At 48.1% G+C, this 20328-nt stretch overlaps 1 protein-coding gene across 1 annotated transcript in view; it reads right to left on the bottom strand.

Moving 5' to 3' along the window:
* Positions 1 to 8650: 8650 nt before the first annotated feature.
* Positions 8651 to 20328, bottom strand: part of LOC135915914 (uncharacterized) — a 97515-nt gene continuing 85837 nt past the window's right edge. Inside the window, exons 2-3 of the mRNA XM_070533804.1 lie at positions 11016 to 11338; positions 8651 to 9594 (exon numbers count right to left, since the gene is read on the bottom strand). Of these exons, the coding sequence (XP_070389905.1) occupies positions 9261 to 9594; positions 11016 to 11338 (657 nt within the window). The 3' untranslated portion in view covers positions 8651 to 9260. The remainder of the gene's footprint in view (positions 9595 to 11015; positions 11339 to 20328) is intronic.

The raw sequence follows: 20328 nt of genomic DNA on the forward strand, positions 1-20328 counted from the left end.
TGGGTTATAGTGACTTAGTAGGCCTCGTGACGGATACGAGGCCGTTTGTAGCATTCGAAACGCGGCCGCCTGCGCGCGTTCGAGTTTGGCGTGTGGGAGCGGGAATTTGGTTCTGCCTTTCCGATAGTGGGAGGTGATCTCTTGGTAAGTGAGCAGCGGGTTATTAAACTGAATGTCCAGCCCCTCGTAGGCCGTGGGACCATCGCGGCGGGCAAGTTCTCGCGCACGGTCGTGGGCCGTTTCATTGAGGTTAGCTTTTTGCGGGTGAATGTCTTTCCCCATGTGAGCGGGGAACCAGGAGAGGCACCGTTTGCTCTCTTTTGAGCTCGCTAGTAGTATACGCGCTGCTTCTTTAGATACGTTGCCGCATTCGTAGGCCCGAATTGCGGCACGCGAGAGTCCGTGAAGACATAAGTAAATGTGGGGTCTGCCATGGCGATGGCTACGGCTACTTGTTCCGCTTTAGCACTGGTGCTCGTTTTAACCGATGCGGATGATCGTAGCGTTCCGTTGCCGTCCACGACCGCTATTGCAAAAGTGGATGTGCTGCCGTACTGGGCCGCGTAGCATTATACAGTAACTCTAGGTGTCCGCGTGACTGAGCGACTCCTTGTGGTCGCTAAGGGAATTCCCGAGGTGGCGCTCGAATCGCGGAGACTGGCGCCGCTCGGTCCTCGGGAGCGGTTGCGGCAGCGTGGTTGCGTCTGCGGCGGCGTCTCTGTCGCACGATGTAAGGGACTTGAAACTTGCGTTTGCAGTCCTTGTCGGCGGTGGGGTGTGGTCCACCACGCAGAGTGCAGTGAGGAGTACACTGGTGATCTTCTAGTTGTGTTTTGAGGCCACACTTACGGCACCACGTGGTGCTGGGGTTAGGACAGACATCCGCGCGGTGACCGATGTTGCCACAGTTGTAGCAAATTTCCGTGTGCCTGCGAAAGAGCATGCATCGAACAATGGTTGCTCCGCAGTAGATGTAACTTGGTACTTGCATTCCTTGGAAAAGGATTGTCATGGCTGTGGTGTTCTTGATTCTCTTCACCTCCAAGGCGTTTGGGTTGCGCTTCGTGACGATCAGTTCTCGCAGTTGGGAGTCGTTGAGCTCGAGGTCAATGCCTCGGACTACGCCTTTGCAGGAATTATTGGGTGGGTCCGGGTATACCGCGACCCGATACGTAGAGTCTTTCATGCGAATCTGTTGCACCGTGGCGTATGCTCTTGCGTTACGTTCGCCGGGGGTGCAGATGATGAAGATATTCTGAGTAACGTTGGGGCATATGGAGTCTTCCGTGAGGTCTTGAGGAGCCAGGGCTGCCGTCATTGCCAGGGCTTGCTCAACCTGCACTGGTGTGGATTTGGCCACGTTGAGACCGTCTCGGGGCCTTACGATGATACGGAACGTGTCCCTCGGTAGCTGAGGGAGTCTCGAGGTGGCGACGAGGCGCTGGTATGCGCTGTTCGGTCCGGCGGTGCGATCGCCGTCCCTTCGTCTGCCACGTGTACATGACGAACTTGCTCCTTGGGGTTTACTGGCCTTGCCCTTGCGTGGTTTGCGGTTATATGCCGCGATCCAGCCCGGGTCATTCGCGTCTTCCGGCGATATCGTCTCACCGGTGACGATTTCCATGCCGGTAGTGAGTGACTTGCGTTGGTCGCCCTAGGCCTACCTCCCTTTGCACACCGAGGTTGAAAATTCGAATGCAGAAAATGTTGAGAAATGGTCCACCCACCGAAATAAATCCGGTATCCACGGAATCCGTGTAACTTGCTGCCTTCGTTGGAGCGCAATTCACTTCGATTTGGGCTGAATAACCTCGTGAAATCATTGATGATATTGGGAGCCGATGTTTGCTTGTCCGCGCTAGTCGGCGCCCCACTACTCAATCTCGTTGGGTACAAGGAAATTGTTTTTTCTCACGCCTTTTTTTGTTTTATAGCGATAGCAAATATATGGACGCTCCAGGCGCATTGCTGCCGTCGGCGTCGCTGTCGCCATGAGGTTCCGTATAATCGAGTGAAAGCGTGCGAGCGTGAGCCGGCGAACGCGGTTCAATCTCCCGTGAGCGAGCGAGGAACACGGCCCGGATGCGTGCCCTCTCCTTCGGCGCTGGAGACATGGGGGTGAGGCGAGGGAGAAGGCGCGTTCTTTTCCAGCGGCTGCTACGGTGTCCTCCTCGCCCGCCGTTCCATACAGAGTGGACAAAACCGCGGCGTCCAATACGGCGTCGGCCACACCGATTGCGGATGCCGTAGCAGACGCCTTTGGTGGACGTAGTGGGACGCGTTGCCGGCGCTCGTTTGTCTTGTAAGCGGTCTGGCGACGTGGGCAAATCCACGTCCGCGCGGGCCTTATCCAGCAATCTGCCATGTTTCCAGAGTACGCTTAGTGCCGATAGCTTCGTATGCGGTGTGCTTTCGACGTTTAGTTCGCGCTGAAGCGAGACATGCATGAAGGTCAATTCGCTCGCTACTGCCGCGATACCTTTTATTGCGAAAGCAATACTGCTCGCACTCTCGGCCCATCGGTGGTCGTGGTGCCTCCTTACACAGCTGCACGTCACGTGACCGTATGACGTCACGCCAGAACGAGAGACAGGGCCCCAGCTAAAACCCAGCTCGCGGCATCGATGGTGGAGGCGAAGCCTTGCGCGTCGCTGCTGCGGTGCTACCGAGAGAGGGCGCTCGCTGGTGTGATGTCACGCTAGGAGGATAAATGGGGCTACAGCTCGGCTCCTCGCAGTGGTCGGTGCGCTGCCTTGCACTACGTCGGATGATGTATAGCCATAAGTTTGACAAAGGGCAACCATGTCCACACCATCAGCCGAACCAAGGCGCAGCCAAGGGTATTGCTTTCGCCATCTTCCAGGCTTAACCAAGCTAAGCCTTCAGCAAATTTTTTTTCATTCGTTCTTTCAGGTAAAATACATGTCACGTCCACCGACTCTGATCACCGCAACTCTGAGAATTAAATGCGTTGTTTCGACACTACAGAAAGATTTACAAAATTGTACCTAAATAAAAAAAAATTCGGTGTTATTTAAATCCGCCTTTTCATTTCCACGGATCTTTTTATTTTCTCCTTTTACCTCGTTTTCTAACGGACTAAGCACCTCACGTAGCGTTAAAAACGAGGAAATGAATACTGAACATACGGGTTTGCCTATCTAAACATGACAACCGCAAGCGTGATGCGTGGCTTGACAGCAAGCGACCTACCGTATTTCTGCCTAAATTTGGTGCTCGAAGCAGCGTCTCCTGTTACATCTCCTTTACTAAATGAAGTAACTGGTTACATGTAGGTGGGACTGTAAGATCCAAGTATAGTATGCGTTATCAAAGAAATCACGATACTGATCAATTACACTATCGCAGAAAAATAATGGTATTGACTACAAGTTATTAAGTACTTGCATAAAATTTACCTTCAAGTCTGCACATGACCCAGGTTGCGAGACGGCTAAATGACGATGGCTTACCGCGAGTAGCAACACAATTTTCAAGACGATGAGCAAAACGAGAAAAATTTAAAAGCGGGAATCAACGTTTCGACAAGTGGACATGTCTTTTTCAAGGCGACGTATGCTTTCCTCGGCGCAGTATACACAAGTAGGGTTCTTCTAAAGGGGAGAGGGGGTGAGGCGGGCGCGTAAGGCGAAGGTCGAAGGTGTGTTAGAGGCGAGGGTGTGGAATTGAGAATGAAGAGATGCTATCGACACGGCCGGTGACACGCCTCTGTGTCAGCCGGCGTGTCAACGGCCATGTGCACAGCACTTTTCTATTACCTGCTTCGCTGGAGATCGGTGGGCTATCGCCTCTCTGAAAGAGATAATAAAAGGAGCGGCAGAAACGGTGCTGGTGACAAAAAATGAGTGCCCGTCTACACTGTGAAGGATAGCCAGAAAAGCTGTGTATGTGGTCCTCTTAATGCTGAACAGTACCTCCGCCGCGGATCGGCCCGGCATTGGACTGTCTTCGGGATCGGCCCACGTATGGGGATTGCTTACGCCTGTTTCACATCGACCATGGCTCGGCCCGGTATTGCGTTGTCTTCGAGATCGGCCCACGTAATGACATTTTATTCTAGTAGGGCCACGCCGACCATGGCGCGTACTCGACGGCACGAACGCATGTGGCGTGTGACGCGTACGCCGGAAGAGGAAGCTCGAGTTTTCTATCGACACGCAGATACGATGCTGATGGAATTAGCCCTTAACAGCTTTGCTGTAAAAAATACGAAGTGGAATAAATACGTAATTTTAAAAAATAAAGGGAGGAACGAAAAACGCTAAACAACGAAATGAAAATAAGTAAGCGTTGTTGCCCATAGCGTCAAATTTAGCATAGCGAACAGATTCTAAACCTCCCTTTGAAACGTTTATGGATATTGGTTGTAATGTCTTCAACTTATAGATAAGGTATGATTCCCTTTATTTTCTTTTTCTCGTTCAGAACGGAAATTTGACTGTAAAATGTAAAGTTTAAGTACATCAAAGTGATGACCTGTTTGGTTGAAATGCTCGGCGACGGCTGCGAAAAACTCTTTAGCTGTGTCCGCGCGATGTCCGTTTAATCTGACGTTCATTGATTGTCCTGTTTCACCGATGTATTGGTTCTTCCAGAAGGAACATTTAATCATATAAATCAAATCAGAACTTGTAGAAGTAAATCTAGTTTTCATTTCGTGTGCGTAACTATTTGCAGTGTTCTTAACTTTAATGTCAACTTGAAGGCGCCTGCAGGTTTCACACCTAGTGCGACAACATGCTGTTATTACGTGGGAATGATGTTGGTTTACTTTGCCTTTGAAGTCTCTGTTGAGGTGACAGGTACCTCTCTGTACATACGGGAGCAGTTTTCTCAGACGCTCGTTACTTCATAATATTGGGTAGTATTTGTTGCTTATGTTGTTTATGTTTGGGAGGGCATTAGAATATTTTGTTATAAAGGCTGGTAGTCTTCCTGATTCTGGTGTCGGCTTTTTCTTAGTTAATTCCGACTGCCTCTTCAATCTTGACTCGACGTCATGAGCTCTGTCGAGAGCAACTTGTGGATAGTTTCTTTCTGCTAGTGCTGCTTTAAGGTCATTAAGGTCATGTATATAATCGTTATCTTCGCTGCAGATTCTTCTCATTTGTTTGGCTTGTCCGAAGAAAATTCCTTGCTTGCATTGTCGCGGGTGATGACTGTTGTAGTCTAAATATTGCAAATTGCCCGGAAGCTTCCGCTACGGTGTCTTTCCCAGTTTTCCGTTTTCTATGTAGATCATGTCGAGGAAGTTGATTTGACTAGGAGAGTGATGAGCAGTAAATTTAATACTCGGTTGAAAAGGGATGAAATGACTAATTAAGTCGGTTAATGCGCTTGTGCCTTGTTCCCATATTACAAAGATGTTGTCAATGTAACGCAGACAGCTGTGGGGTTTTAAAGTGTAGGATTTCAACGGGTCTGCTTCAAGCTGTCCCATGAAAATGCTCGCCTAAATGAGAGCGAATGGCGTTGCCATGGTAGTGCCGAAAGTTTGCAAGTAATGAATAGAATGGAATTCAAAATAGTTGAGCGTGAGAACCAACCTAAGTGATAGGTAAACTTCAGTAGCTTGCGCTTGGGGATTGACTGTGTGGAATTTCGATACGGCTTCAATTCCTTCACTCATGGGTATGTTAGTGTAGAGGGCAGAATCGTCCAAGGCTACTAGAATAGCATGGTCAGAAAGGATTTGGTTTGCGTTGATGCCGTCGATAACTTCAAAGAAGTGCGGCCTGTCTTGAACAAAAGATGGGAGAGTGGTGGGGATGTTCGATAGGTTGTGATTTAGGAATTTAGATAGTGACTCGATAGGTGTGTTGTTATTAGACATTATTGGCTGACGTTGAATTTCTGCTGTAAATATTTCTTCTACGGGAACCTTATGTATTTTAGGAACAAGATAAAAGTGGCCTGCTTCCTTGTCCTTGGACATCATGAAGCGATATTCAGATTGCGTTATTTATTCCCTGGTAGGAACTCCGCTATTGTGTTTTTCACATTGTTGCTGTAGCGTGAAGTTGGGTTAGAGTCGAGTTATCCGCAATGGGTGGGTTTGCTCAGTTGCTTGGAGGCCTCATTTTAGTGCTCTTCTATAGGCCAGATTACGGTACTGCCGCCTTTACGTGCTGGTTTTATTACAATATCATTTCTTCCCGCGAGTTCGTTAAGAATTTCGTGCTGAGCGGGGGGACAAACTTTTTCGTTTGCGACCATGCCACGTTAGCTCTGGAATTTGCCTTGAGATTGGATTTATGTGTAAATCTAGGTCTGGACACTGTTAGGCTTCCGGTGTCCACGTGCTAGGTGACCTAAGAGAGTGTCTGTCCTGTTTTCCTACGTCTGGCATATGGGAAAAGAACTCCTTGATGCGCATGCGTCTTGAAAACTGTTTTATCTTTGTGGAGTTTGTATGCGTATACATCGTTGTTCGTGGGATAAAACTTTAGACCACATTTCAGGAGATCAACTTCATCGCGGCTTAGACTTCGGGATTTGTCAAGCACCTTGCTGCAGTGCTCTGGATGCTCGCTTGTAACACTATCGGTGGAGCTATGTGCTGTAGGGTTTACGTTATTTTTCTTGGGCGGATGCTCACCTCTAACACCCTTGTGCTGGTAATTACGTATCTAGTAGATTCTCCTTCCTAGTCTCGACGAATTGTTCAAGTTCTCTTTTCTCCAGTTCAGATAAATTTATGCTGTCGAGCTGTTCAGTAATTATCGCAAGTTGTTCTTTGCAGTGTTCTTCGAGAATATCAGTTAAAGAGAGTGACGCATTTTCTAGTACAGCATTCCACTTCAACAATAGCCTGGAGGGTAAAGAGTCGAGGGCACATCTCACCTTAACTCTGAGACCGTTTGGGATCTTCCTCTGTTTAATACAGCTAGTGTCATTTTTAAGGTGAAATCTGTCATTTGTTAGTTTGGTGGCGAGTTTGCAGGATTGGACAAAAGAGCGGGATTTGTTGTTGCGTGTGCTATCCCCAGTGCATGGCAATCATTTCTGTTTTGTTCAGGCAGACCTGCGGGGCGAAACATCTTCAGGTGGTGTCTTTTTACGGTTTATTTTCTTGTCGAGGCCTGCACCGATGTCTGTGTATCTTATTGTATGTAGCTGTTTGCGTGAAGGCTTCACAGGTGGTTGTGGGCTTCCGTATGGGCGGGTCTTGTTCAGGTGGTGTTGGTTCTGCGTGCGGCGTCTGCGTAGATGCTTCTTTGGCTCTATCTAGCTTTGGTGGAACGTGCGTACTAGCTGGTGTTTGAGATTTTCAGGCGTGTGTTTCTGTGTTGTAGTTCACTTGGACAGGGGCTTTTAATGGTGTTGTTGGTTGCGTCGAATGAGTTCCAGAGCCTGTGCTTCATGTTGTTACGAATTTCCTTGACGCCATTAATAATTGGGGTGTAGTCCTTCCACGGCGAGCAGAATGTCGGGCTGCTGGCATATTTCAGCGCGTTGGATGGCATCGACGTGTTCGCGTTGGCTTTTTATCTTGAGAAAAAATTATTCAGCTTACGTGTCTCCAGTGCGTAAGCTAGGAGTGTCTCTGATTATTGAATAAGTAGCCTGTGTTTGTATTCGATCTTAGTAAGTACTGTTGTCAAGGTGATTTCTGCGTTTGGTGTGTTGGTGCGGAAATCGTTTATGAGCGTTTTTATGGCTTTAATTGTGTTGCCACTGGTGTTGTGGTTAATATCATTATACCCGCAGTGAAGTCCCGACAGGAAGTGTTCGTGAAGGTGTTTTTAATGACTGTTTGCAGTTAATGCTACGTATGACAAGAAAACCATAGGAAGCTCACTTTGTTGCTTCATCTTTCGTCCGTAGATAAGGAACAAGGTGATCATAAATAATTGTGTATAAAAATTATTATTATTATTAATATTATTTTGAGCACTCTATTAGAAACATTGTGCCGTTGCACATAACACTTTCTTAGAAATCCTGAGCTTGTGAGGATTTCTTGTACAGTGTTCAGCAATTTTAAACTGCTCCTTAGTTCAGTACTGTAACAGCTGTTTCGCGATCGTCGTCGTAATATCGTTTTCGGCAGTCATCTTTCCCGAGAAGTCATTGTGGGCCGTCCACAATACCTGGACTCTTTTTACCCTAATATTTCTCTAACTCGCTCCATGACATGGCTGAAGCGGGTGGGCAACGCGAATTTATCTGCCACGGATGTGTTCAATAGAGTGTCTCTCAAAGTTGGCAAACAGGATACTTGACGCAAATGAGTATAGCGAATATATCTATTTGTTCTGTTTATTATACAAGCTCAGGTCTTGTATATATACTTTAGCCTGCAGTATTGGTGGAAGTGCTGTTTTGTATTCATATGTGATTATGTGATGTTCTTGTATACACTAGTGACCTGTCGCCAAGGTTTTACAGTGGTTGGCAGGTACTGAAATAAACAATAAACGACAAGAATACGGACGTTAAGTCCCTGGCTCACTTCAGGCCGGTTTCGGAGATGTACCGGAGCGGCAGCCGCTGATGGTGGATTGACAAGGACGGCAGCTTTGATGAGTGAGGCTCGACATATTTATTTACAAGCCTGTAGACAGAACTCACGCTGAACGAAGTGCATTGCAAGCATTTAAAATTTCTTCGTACAGTTCGCGAACCCTTCTTTTTCGCAACCTAAGTAAATTACCGATAACTTGATAACAACCTCTAGCCATCAACAAATTCGAAGGTATCAACACAGAGGTAATCGCGCTCATTTGTATTCGTGCACCTCTGCGGCGAGCCCGTCCTCAGTTGGTTTGAAGTGGTGAAGTTTCGGTAGTCGTAATGCTACTGAGAAGCGCATTACATTCCGAAATATACATTTTATTAACATGGATATCGAATATAGTAGAGCAGTTCTACACATATAGATAATAAAAGTTACCATCAGTTCCTTCCCCTTGGTTCAATTGGAAGACAAAAAAGAAACAGAGAAATAACGTCCAGCGTCCATTGCGATGGAACTCCCAGCGGCCCTCATGTCTTGTGGCGTACTTACTGACCGCGTAATCGGAATTTTAGATTCCTGATCAAAGCAGTTGTTTCAACTAATCAAGCTATGTTTTGTCCTTCTCAAACAATAACTTCACTGGAGAAGTCCTTCTAAGCGTTCTAAATAGTTACAGAAGCATAAAATTGTGGTGGATCTGTCGCGGCGAATTTGAATATTTGGAAGGTTGCCGTCGAGGTGGGTGAAGTTTGGGCAAGGGTTAAAGCTTGACTGGTACTCAGTCTTCCACGACAGCTGCACGCTTGTTGAAGCCCCCAAAACCTGTCCTGTCAATTTCGTCAAAGTTACGCTTGCGGAATCCCTCGAAACCGGTCCTGTCAATTTCGTCAAAGTTACGCTTGCGAAATCCCTCGAAACCGGTCCTGTCGATCTCGTCAAAGTTGCGCTTGCGGAATTCCCCAAAGTCAGTTCTGTCGATTTCGTCGAAGTTGCGCTTGTAGAAGCCCGGCCATTCGGCGTGGCCGATTTCGTCGAACTCGCCGTGGCCATAACCGTGCTTGTAAAGAACCGCCGGGTGGTCGCCGAACGTCAGCCCGTTCAGGTGGTCGAACCTGCGAGTCACAGTACCGTGGTGGGCAATGCGCTATTAATCCTCCTTTGAAGTACCGTACAGCACCATACTCATCAAGGTTCTCACATGGTGCACAAATATACCACAACAAAGCACTGTGTACATTCAGCTTGAAGTTTTTATTATCATTAAGCAGTTGCACAATTGCGTATTCCAACTATTGAAGCACAGTTTCTAACTATAGAAATTCACGGGCCGCTTACAATCTTAGGAGTGAATAGAATCTTGGAGTCTCTACCTCAGCGTGTGAACATGCGCTGTTCGCTACGCGCAAGTTTTAAATTGCTGTTAGTATTAAAGAAAATAGATTATTATGCTGATCCCACGCACATCCTGGAATGTATGTGAGGCTAAATTTAGGCGAGATGGGAATTAAATGCTACACAATGAATGCGACACCTGCAAGTTGTTGTTTGTGCAATGTTCATGTTTATGCACGGCGCAAGTCAGAAGATTATTCTCATGCGAAGATTTAGTTTTTGGGCTACATCGTTCACAAAATATGCTTCAATGCAACAAGAAAAAAATCAGGCAGATGCACGCAGTGAGACGCCGGCAAACCAATCTGGTGAAGGCTAAGGTGGCGTATGATGCTTGTCGAGATGAAATTTCAGCGCAAACACCCAAGCCAAACGACAACGAGACTAAACAAGCACTGGCGCTGTTACTCTCGTCTATTCTTTGTGGCTTACTCTGGATGTTCGCAATGAATTTTTCACCTTAACGTGCCAAAAACCAACTAGCCTCAACTGAAGTTTTAATCTCGAGACAAACACCGACACAATAGGTTTTAGCTCAGATATGTGCAATACACGTGTAAATACATATAAGATTTCCGTACCCCTTGTAGGAAGAGTGGCACTGACGAGTTCTGGAGGATTGATCGACAAAGTGAACATGCGAGAAAGTACATATACAGTTGTCCAAGAATGGCGCAAATCAAACAAAAGAAATTCCAAAATTGTCGATGGAACCTGTCGGTATTCTGCATTACTTCATTGAGATATGCCTGCGCTTTATTGATTCATATGTGAGTCAGCATATGTGCATAGACTTTCAATCGTGACTTCAGTTTTTTTTTATTACGCAGTACACAGGCACAGTCAATCGATTTATAGAACGAGGAATTGACTGCGCCTGTGTTCTGCGAAATAAAAAAAAATGAAGTCACGATACAAAGTTCATGCACATAGGCTGAATGAAACTGGTTTTATGCCTTGTCAGGCGAGACACCGGCCGACTCTCGGAAAACCTTGAACGGATAGCGAAAGAAACCTTCGCTTTAAGAGAGCTGGTCTAAATAATAAACGTGACTATGTGAGTATACTGGGAAGAATAAATAAACTCAAAAAGGCTGAAGGAACTAGTTGGGGTAGAGTGCGTGCGCGGATGGTGCCCTACGTTTTGTCCGCCAAACGTCTCCGCAGCAAATCGCCCACCATGCGCAGGTACACGTCCCGGCCAGTCTCGCCCATGTCTCGTCCGGCTCCCGAGCCGAGCGAGTAATAAGCGAGTACTCGCAGCACGTGCGACACCATCGGCGAGCGAAGAAACTCGGCCTTGCCGGCCGATCGCAGCGGCACTCTGCCGCTGAACTTGTCCAGGTGTACAGTGCCTCCAAGGCTGCGGAGGTACTCGCCGCTGTTCTGCTTGGCCAAAGTTCGCGCCGCTTTGAAAAGCGACGAAGATGCTTGCCCACTAACTGGCTCGTTACCACCAGCTTCCTGAAAGGTGTGACGAGATCACAAAATTATGCGTGAGCACTGGCTGCACTTCACTGGCAGCATCCTAGTGACTATCTGCGAAATAAAAAAGGGAGATCACTGTGTGGTTACCAATTCACCAAGAAGACTTGGGATTACAGGTAAACAAAAACAAAAAAACAAAAAATCACGCAGAAGCTCGTCTAGGAATTGTATAAATATGCGTAAGCATTGTGCCACTTGCTCGTCTCCACGAAACTTGGTGTCGTTATCAATGTTATGAAACTTAATCTGCCTAGTATAGACGACAGCGCTGCGGTGACAGGAACCGTTATCAACCGCGATCAACCATACACAGGCGGCGTCGGCGTATGGCACAGCCCAGCGGGCCATATCTTGAAAGCGAACTGCGATGGGGACGCAGTGCGTCGATTGCTGATAGCTTAGTGCACGCTGTGTTCTCGCCGCTTAGCCCGCATTGAAGCGTGAGGTAGAACGAAGATAAATTTGCTCGTTTCTGTGGGCCCTATCTTCAAAGCGATCTTCTTACGTTATGGAGGAACGGACGAATCAACGGACGCTTCCCTGGCTCGGCATGCGTAGAAATGTCTACGGATTTAAAACAAGACATCAAGACAACAGAAAGAGCACATTGAAAGGAAAACATAGAGTGCAGAAGTATCAATAGGAAATAAAATTACAGCCATGGCGTACAAGTCACAGGCACAGGTCCCGTATTAAGTAAAAAGTTTTCCAGTAATCTATCATAGTAATAGCTGTAAAAGGTGCCGCAAAACAATGTCTTCAGTTGGAGTTTATGATACGTGGTGTCAAAAATAAAGCTTTTGTGAGTGCATGCATAAAATAAAGTAAGGAAACATTTCTAGATTAGACTTCTTTCATGTACACAGAATTCTTGCTATGCCTAGCGCTTGCGATTACACATATGGTCGCATTCAGCTGAATATATAGTGCGTACAACTTATTCATGTTGTGCCCAAAAGCTTCTCTTCTAATATGTGCTGGGCATTCGCTTCCTAGAATAATGCCCGTTGGGATTGAAGGTATGTGTGAAACAAATTACCTAACAAAATTACTTAACATTTACGCCAGCATGGCTGCCTTGACCGACCAACGACTGGCGCAGCTGCAGGAACTGATCACCGCATCCTTCCGCATCATACAAGAGCGTTTCGACTTCATTGAACACACCCTCAAGCTTATAGTTCGCAGCCCCATCTTGTCAGAGCAATTCGCCAACCACCCATACCTCCAAGAACAGACGCAAGCCCCGCCTTCGCCACAACTATGCCCCAGCCCCAGTCCACAAGAACGTTTCGACTTCATTGAACACACCCTCACGCCCATAGTGCGCAGCCCCATCTTGTCAGCGCAATTCGCCAGCCACTCATACCTCCATAAACAGACGCAAGCCCCGCCTTCGCCACATCTATGCCCCAGCCCCAGTCCACAAGAGCGTTTCGACTTCATTGAACACACCCTCACGCCCATAGTGCACAGCCCCATCTTGTCAGCTCAATTCGCCAACCACTCATACCTCCAAGAACAGATGCAAGCCCCGCTTCAACACAACTATGTCCCAGCCCCAATCCACAATAGGATCACTACCGGGCCTTACGGTCTGGCAGTGGAACTGCCGCAGTTACAACAAAAAAGCAGTGCTGCAACAACATATCACCACAGTAAACAAGAAACCTGACATTATCCTGCTGCAAGAAACGGTGACGGTCACTCCCACTCTCCCTGGGTATCGCGCTCACGTTAGCCTAGTGGAGGGACGGGGCGTCTGCACGTTCGTCCGCAAAGGGCTCACGTTCATCGAGCACCAACTCAAACACGGCGGCAGCAGGGTGGAATACGTCTTCACCGAAATCATCCCAATCAAACAACGGCAAGGCACCCTGTTCATCGCTAACATCTACAGCAACCCCAAGCACCAAACACAGAAATTCAAGACCCTACTACACACAGCCAGCACCCAAGCCAGAGAAAGCACGTTGCTGATCGGAGGGGACTTCAACGCCGCCCATCAAGCGTGGTGTTACGTGAAGGAAACGGCCAAGGGACGAGACTTATTACAGGATACCCTGAACAACAACTGTGTCCTGATCACGGACCCCGCACATCCTACCCGCATCGCCAACTCCGTAGCATGAGACACCACACCAGATCTTACATTCATAATAAATGACCACACGTGCAAAGAAACATGGCACAACACGGGCAGTGACCACTACATCCTCGAAATTGCGATACCCAACCAATTCGGGAGCTATAGAATTTTACACAAGTGGACGGAGTGGGACGGACTCCGTAAGGGACGCCTCACCAAGCACGAGATATCACAGACATCGAAACCTGGACGGCGAAGCTCCGCGATGCAGTGCGTTCAGCCACAAAGACCATAGAAACAGACGAGAATGTCATCATCGTGGACAGCCGCCTGGCCCATCTGATCGAGGCCAAACGTTTGATCCATGCGCGTTGAAAGCAGCAACGGTTGAATCGCTGTTTGAGGAAGAAGGTGGGTGACTTAAACAGGGCCACTGAACACCATTGCATGCTCCTGTGCCGTCAGCAGTGGAACGAAATCTGCCACCGAGCTTCCAGGGAAGTGCATCGCAGTTGCACATGGAATCTATTTCGGCACCTCCTAGACGAGACAAGGACCAAGTCATACCAGCGCGACCGCCTACGCGCCATACCAGCGCGCCTGGCCCGCCTCATGCACACCATCACACAACCAGGAAAAGACGCTGTTATCAAGATCCTGGAAGCCAAGTATCTCCCGGACACGCCAACGGAAACCCACCCGCCGTACGGCGGGCTTCCCAACGCGTGGCTCGACCGAGACAGTACCATATACGGGTAGCGCTGCAGGAGCTCAACAACCGCTCAGCAGCCGGACCCGATCTCGTTACCAACAAGATGCTACGCAACCTGGACGATGCTTCGATAGGGGCTCTAACCCATTACTTCCATGAATGCTGGCATTCGGGCAAGCTCCCCCGACAGTGGAAAACGGCAAAAACGATCCTGATTCCGAAACCGGACAAACCACTGGACATCGGCAACCTGCGTCCCATCTCGCTCACGTCCTGCGTGGGCAAGGTGCTGGAGCACGTGGTCGCCAACCGGTGGCAGGAATACCTAAAGAAGGAAGACCTCTATCCTGACACAATGATCGGCTTCCGGCGCAGAATCAGCACACAAGATGCCACGTTACAACTCAAACAACAAATCATTGACAACAAGACACAAGACAGCAAAGTAATTCTGGGGCTCGATTTACAAAGGGCATTCGACAAAGTCAAACACTCAGCCATATTAGCACAAGTATCAAGACTAAACGGGGGGGGGGGGGGGGGGTAACGAGCTACAATCATATTCAAGACTTCTTGACCAACCGCGCGGTGGAACTGCACGCCGGAGACCACAAGCTCCCCGAACACAAGCTCGGTAGTATGGGTACTCCGCAGGGTTCGGTCATCTTGCCGTTGCTCTTTAACCTCGTCATGATCGGGGTAGCGAGGGCAGTAGCGGGGACCGGCGTCCGGCATACGATCTACGCCGACGCCATTACCCTGTGGGCGGCCGGCGGCACCGACGCCAGCATCGAGCAACAGCTGCAAGCGGCGGTTACCGCCATCGAGCAGCACTTTGACGGCACAGGCCTAATGTGCTCGCCCGCAAAACCCGAGCTGTTCGTCCTCATGCCGCTTCGACCGGAACGGAAGCGTGCTTCCCCTCAGGAGTGTGACCACACCAAGATTGTAACTGCATCTGGGCAACGCATACACGAATTTCCCAAGATCAGGGCCCTGGGCCTGCTGCTCAACAAGAGCGGCCGCAACGACGAGACCATCAACAAGCTTACCACCAAGGCAATGGACGCCATCCGGCTCATACGCCGAGTCTACACGATGGGCGGCCATGCGTGACGACAGTCTCATGCGCCTTGTCCAGTCGTTCGTTATCAGTCACATCGCCTACGTTGAGGCGTACCTCAACTGGCACGTCACTGACAGGACCAAGATCAACACGCTGACCAGACGGGCTTACAAGACGGCGCTAGGCTTGATGGAGACCACGAGTACGGCTCGGCTTCTGCAGCTCGGCGTCCATAACTCCCTAGAAGAAATAGCCGAAGCGCAGCTCACCACGCAAATCGAGCGCCTCTCTACTACCAAGACGGGCCGCAGTATACTGACGTCCCTGGGTTATAACCCAGGGACGTAAATGTGGGCGCGGGCCCACATTTACGTGGACCCTATCACGAAGAACATGCACCCAGAGTACAACCAAGAACGGCGGCAGGCGCGGGCCAAGGCACTCACCGAAAAACACGCCGCAGACCCACACGCCCAGTACGTGGACGCCGCGGAATACAAGCGGGAAGGCTTCGTGCCAGTGGTCGTTGCGGCGGCTACCGGCACCAAGACAACGGCAGCGAGCGTGCGGTGCACGAACGCCACATACGCTGAGGTGGATGCCAACGCTCTGGCGATCACCGAGGCCGAGTGTCGCACCGTGCTCAGCGACTCGAGGAATGCCGTGCGCAACTTTGCCAAGGGGCGAATATGCGCGCCGGCGGCCGCCATCATCGGCAAGCTCCAACTTCAAGACCACGGCAGCACCATCTGTATCAAGTGGTTCCCGGGGCACGCCCGCGAGTGTGCATCCTCACCGAACCACAGCCACAAATTCCGCGGCGCGAGCGCTTACATTCCGTGCCCCCAAGAGTGACCGTTCCGTGCGGGGGTTCGAAACCAAGGACAGATTGACCAGTTATGCCGAAGTAACCAAGTGTTATCGCTTAGCTGGACGAAGAATGCCGCCTCCCCACCCGGCTCTCAGTCGGGAGGACGCTGTAATCCTAAGGCAAATACAGACCGCGTCACTCCTCGCCCCCACATTGCTGTCCGCGCTTCACCCAGAGATTTGGCCGTTTGACGCATTGTGCCAATATATTCACTCGTTATTACATATCTGTTTATTTTGTTAGGATAGGAATAACTTTAAGAAAGTGCCAGCAACCGACGTTTTAACGCATCGGCTGTGTGGTGTTTGTGCAGCGAGTCCGGTGGACCAATGGCACATCATGTGGGACTGTGCCAGGTTCCCGATGGCAGCTAGCTCCAGGACTTACCCGCCCGAACTTCAAGGTGCACTGCAGTCTGCAGACAAGGACACACAACTCAAGCCTCATGACCCACTACAAACGGGCCCCACTGGGGTAGTGCAGAGTAGGGTACAACCCTGGGTCGACGCTTGGCCAGCGTCACGATGCGTTAAAACGTCGGATGCTGGCACTTTCTTAAAGTTATTCCTATCCTAGCAAAATAAGCAGATATGTATTAACGAGTGAATATAATGGCACAATGCGTCAAACGGCCAATTTTCCGTACATTTCTGGGCACGTTGCATGACAAAATGCGTTCAGAAGCTCCAGGCCCTATCGAAATGGTCAAGAAGAAAGATGTCCGCTGCTTAAAGTGTTTTGGTTTTACAGGTATTAGCCCGAAAATATATTACGAATAGCGATGAAGAAGTACACCTGTTCTGTACTGAATACTAACAAGCGTTCGTCCATATGCAATGAAGCCAAAGAGAAGACAAACGAGCCAATTTATCGAAAAGGGCCATACTCAGCACATAATTATCCAACGATGGCTGAAGTACGTCATTTCTGAAACATTTGTTTATTATATTATTTTTTGTTCTGTGTTCTTAGGTAGCGTCATACGACCCCCTCTCCGGAAAAAAAGAAAGAAAAAAATAAGAACCGAATGCACCGATTTCATATTATGATTTCATATTTTCAAGTTTATCTGTTTTCCACTCAAGCTTAAGCTCGGGAGGACAGTCACTTTTATCGAATGAGAAAAATTCGAATACCTTGACACATGCTGTACAGCATTGATATAAAAAACGGGTTCGCTCAATCACTAAAGAAAGGAGTTTTGCGTGGCAAAACCAAGATTTGAATGTGAGGTACTCTGTAGTGGGCGACTGCGGAATAATTTCGACCACTGGCGGATCTTTAACGTGCCACCGATGTAGGCGACAAGGGCGTTTTTGCCCCCATCGACATACGGCCGCCGCGGCCCGGATTTGATCCAGCAACCTTGTAATTAGCAGCGCAACACCATAGACGCTAAGCCAACGCGGTGATTGGCGAGCCCACTCAGCTTATTTTGAAGATACCCATGCTCTAAATAAGCACTTCTACATGCAGAACATAACAGAGTACGCATGTCCTAGCTGCGCGCAATGCGTATATACAACAATAACTATTAATGTACATACTGCAATACTGATACACAGTATTGGAAAACACCAAAATTAAAACCGCATCTCCTTTCACAATAGCAGTGTTTCCCTGACCTCCCATGCGTTGCATTGTTCAACCCTTATTACTTCTGGGAAATGAGTCCAGGATAAATTTATCCTGGGGTGCTATGCAGGATGCGCCGAGTTTGGCGAAACTCGGGATCTTCACGAGCTCTGGCGACACCCCAAGATGAAAGCACGAATGGTACCGAGACACAGTTTATCTTTCGACAAGCCTCCAGTTTCATTGGTTTATCTAGATTCACTCTGGCTGGCTATCATTCCTTGGGCGTTGCCTTCTGGGCGGTCGACAAACTGGGGCTCACGTGATCATACCGTCGGTGCATGGTCGTGCCTTCTTTCACTTGTTTGTCGTTCCACCGAGTGCATTACTTGCAGAAGCAAGTTGTAAAACAAATGCAGTTAGTACAATATTATTAGTTACTTTAACGTGGTTTAGAAGCATTTTGAAGCTTACGAGATGTGCACTGAATGCGTCTTAGACTAATTTGTAATTTAGTACGCTTCGCATTATACCACGAGGGAACGCTGTAGTGGCGTCATCACATCCATTCACCGGGCAAGCATGGCGGCTAAGCATCAGAGAGGCCCAGTGTAAACAAACCCGTACAACGAGCTTGCAGTGCGCGACATAGTGATCAGGCTCGACGAAGGCCACTATTTCTTGGATAGTTCTGTTCCTCCGTGGGCAATCTTCCCGTGCACCCGGTAAGACTGCCAATAGCTTCGGCGATTTTACAGATCGCAACGCGCACCTACTGTTCACGGCGAAGTGCTGAAGAAACAACTTGTCCGGTGCTGCTTCTGCGAGTGCGCTGAGTTCCTCCACTCTGCGTGACTGCGAGCGTCACGAACATTACATAGTGTGGGCAAAAGGTAGACATCCTATATAGCTACGATGCGACGAGTTGGTACCGACGATGGATCTCGCTACCAACACAGTGAAGGAGACTTCGACAAACTGCAGATAAGTATATTTCTACTGTTTCATATTTAGCATAAGAAGAGTGCACGGATTAAGTCACTTTCGTAGTAATTAACGAACTGAATGTCCAGCAGTTTAAAGCAGGCAGTGAGAACCAATGAGTGTTCGTGCTTTTACATGCAAGTGGGCCCGCGAAAATATGGAAAAGATGAAGGTAACCTTCACTAACTTGGTGAGATAACAGAAATTCATGAGTGACATTAAGCCAGCAAAATTTATGGAAGAGTATATTTATCCAAGTGAAATATCAATAGCAAGTACTGATATAAAGCAGGAAACTTATACAAAAATTTCATGAGTTGAACAGCACATGGAAGGCATTACCGAATCGTGATCGCCACGTTACCAATATCCCTGAAAAAAGTCTAGAATCATTGCATTCCACCGGTTATGCAATATGGGACATAAACCTGGAGGTTAACAAAAAAACTTGAGATGTCAAGGACTGTGTAGAAAGCGAAGTAACAAAAATTGTTGCAGATAGCATTAAGGCAGGAAGACAGTGGCGTAGTAAACCGTGGCAACTGATATGCTAGTTGAGATTAAAAAAGAAAGGAATCGGCAGGCAGGCCATGCACGTATTCGATCACTTGTTGCCAATTCATATCAGGTGATTACATAAGCATTACAGAATGAATGTCAAGGAGAGAGAACGACAGCCAAGGATGGTAGAAAATTGCGTAATGGGACAAGAATATGATGTTTGTAGGCATAGGATGCAATCAGCTCGTATAAGACGGGATTGTAGGGTGAGGCATTTGTTTTGCAGCGAACAAAAATAGGTTTGTGGCGCTGACAGTAGAGATTCGTGAAGGTGCAGGGCCACCTCAGCTGCTGCACACTAATCAACATGACAATCGGCTCTGAAAAAGAAAACCCGTTTTGAAAAATAAAGCAATGTTGTCCCAACACATTGTTTTACTATGCATACTACACTAGAGGCTTCCACATTTAGGGGCACTTAGTACTAATAGTGCAACGAGCATTTTTCTTTGTAAATAATGGTTTGTACGTGGCTGATTCATTCCAATACACTTTTTTGCAGCAAAACATTCTGCTGCTGGAGCCACTCAACCGCCTGGTGGCAGTAGGCGAGCGCCAGGCACGTGCTCTTGAGAGTGTGGCAAAGGTCCAGAGGGCTGCTCCGCAACAGTAGCATCGGTGCCCTCACTGCTCTCCTGTCGAGCCCACAGAAGGCACCTTATAAAGGAGCTTTCAGTTTAATATTTTGTTTATTATTCAAGAACATGAATAAAGTTATTGCAGTAAACATTGTGCTGTGCATATTACGAGACTTATAACATGCACTTTGTGTCCCTTAAAAATAGGCAAAAACGTAAGACAACCTGTGCCACTCTTGGACCATGTAAATAAAAAATACACTAATGCAGCACACACGTCATCATGCTGTTTGTTCTTTCTATGTGCAAGAATACAGTGCGTGTTCATTAGCCACAAGATGAACGGTGTGTGTAATTCACAATGAAGAAAGGAAACAGCAGGAGCTTAATAATGCTATCACCTATAGACTGTGCATATGACTGCAACACTCCCCTATTCAAATGTGCCATTACATGCATGTTCGATACCACATATTTTTTAACATTGTCTTATAATTGCATCTACCATATTTCACACATCTTAAGCCCTT

Source organism: Dermacentor albipictus, chromosome 2, assembly GCF_038994185.2.
Source record: "Dermacentor albipictus isolate Rhodes 1998 colony chromosome 2, USDA_Dalb.pri_finalv2, whole genome shotgun sequence".
Classification (NCBI taxonomy): Eukaryota; Metazoa; Arthropoda; class Arachnida; order Ixodida; family Ixodidae; genus Dermacentor; species Dermacentor albipictus.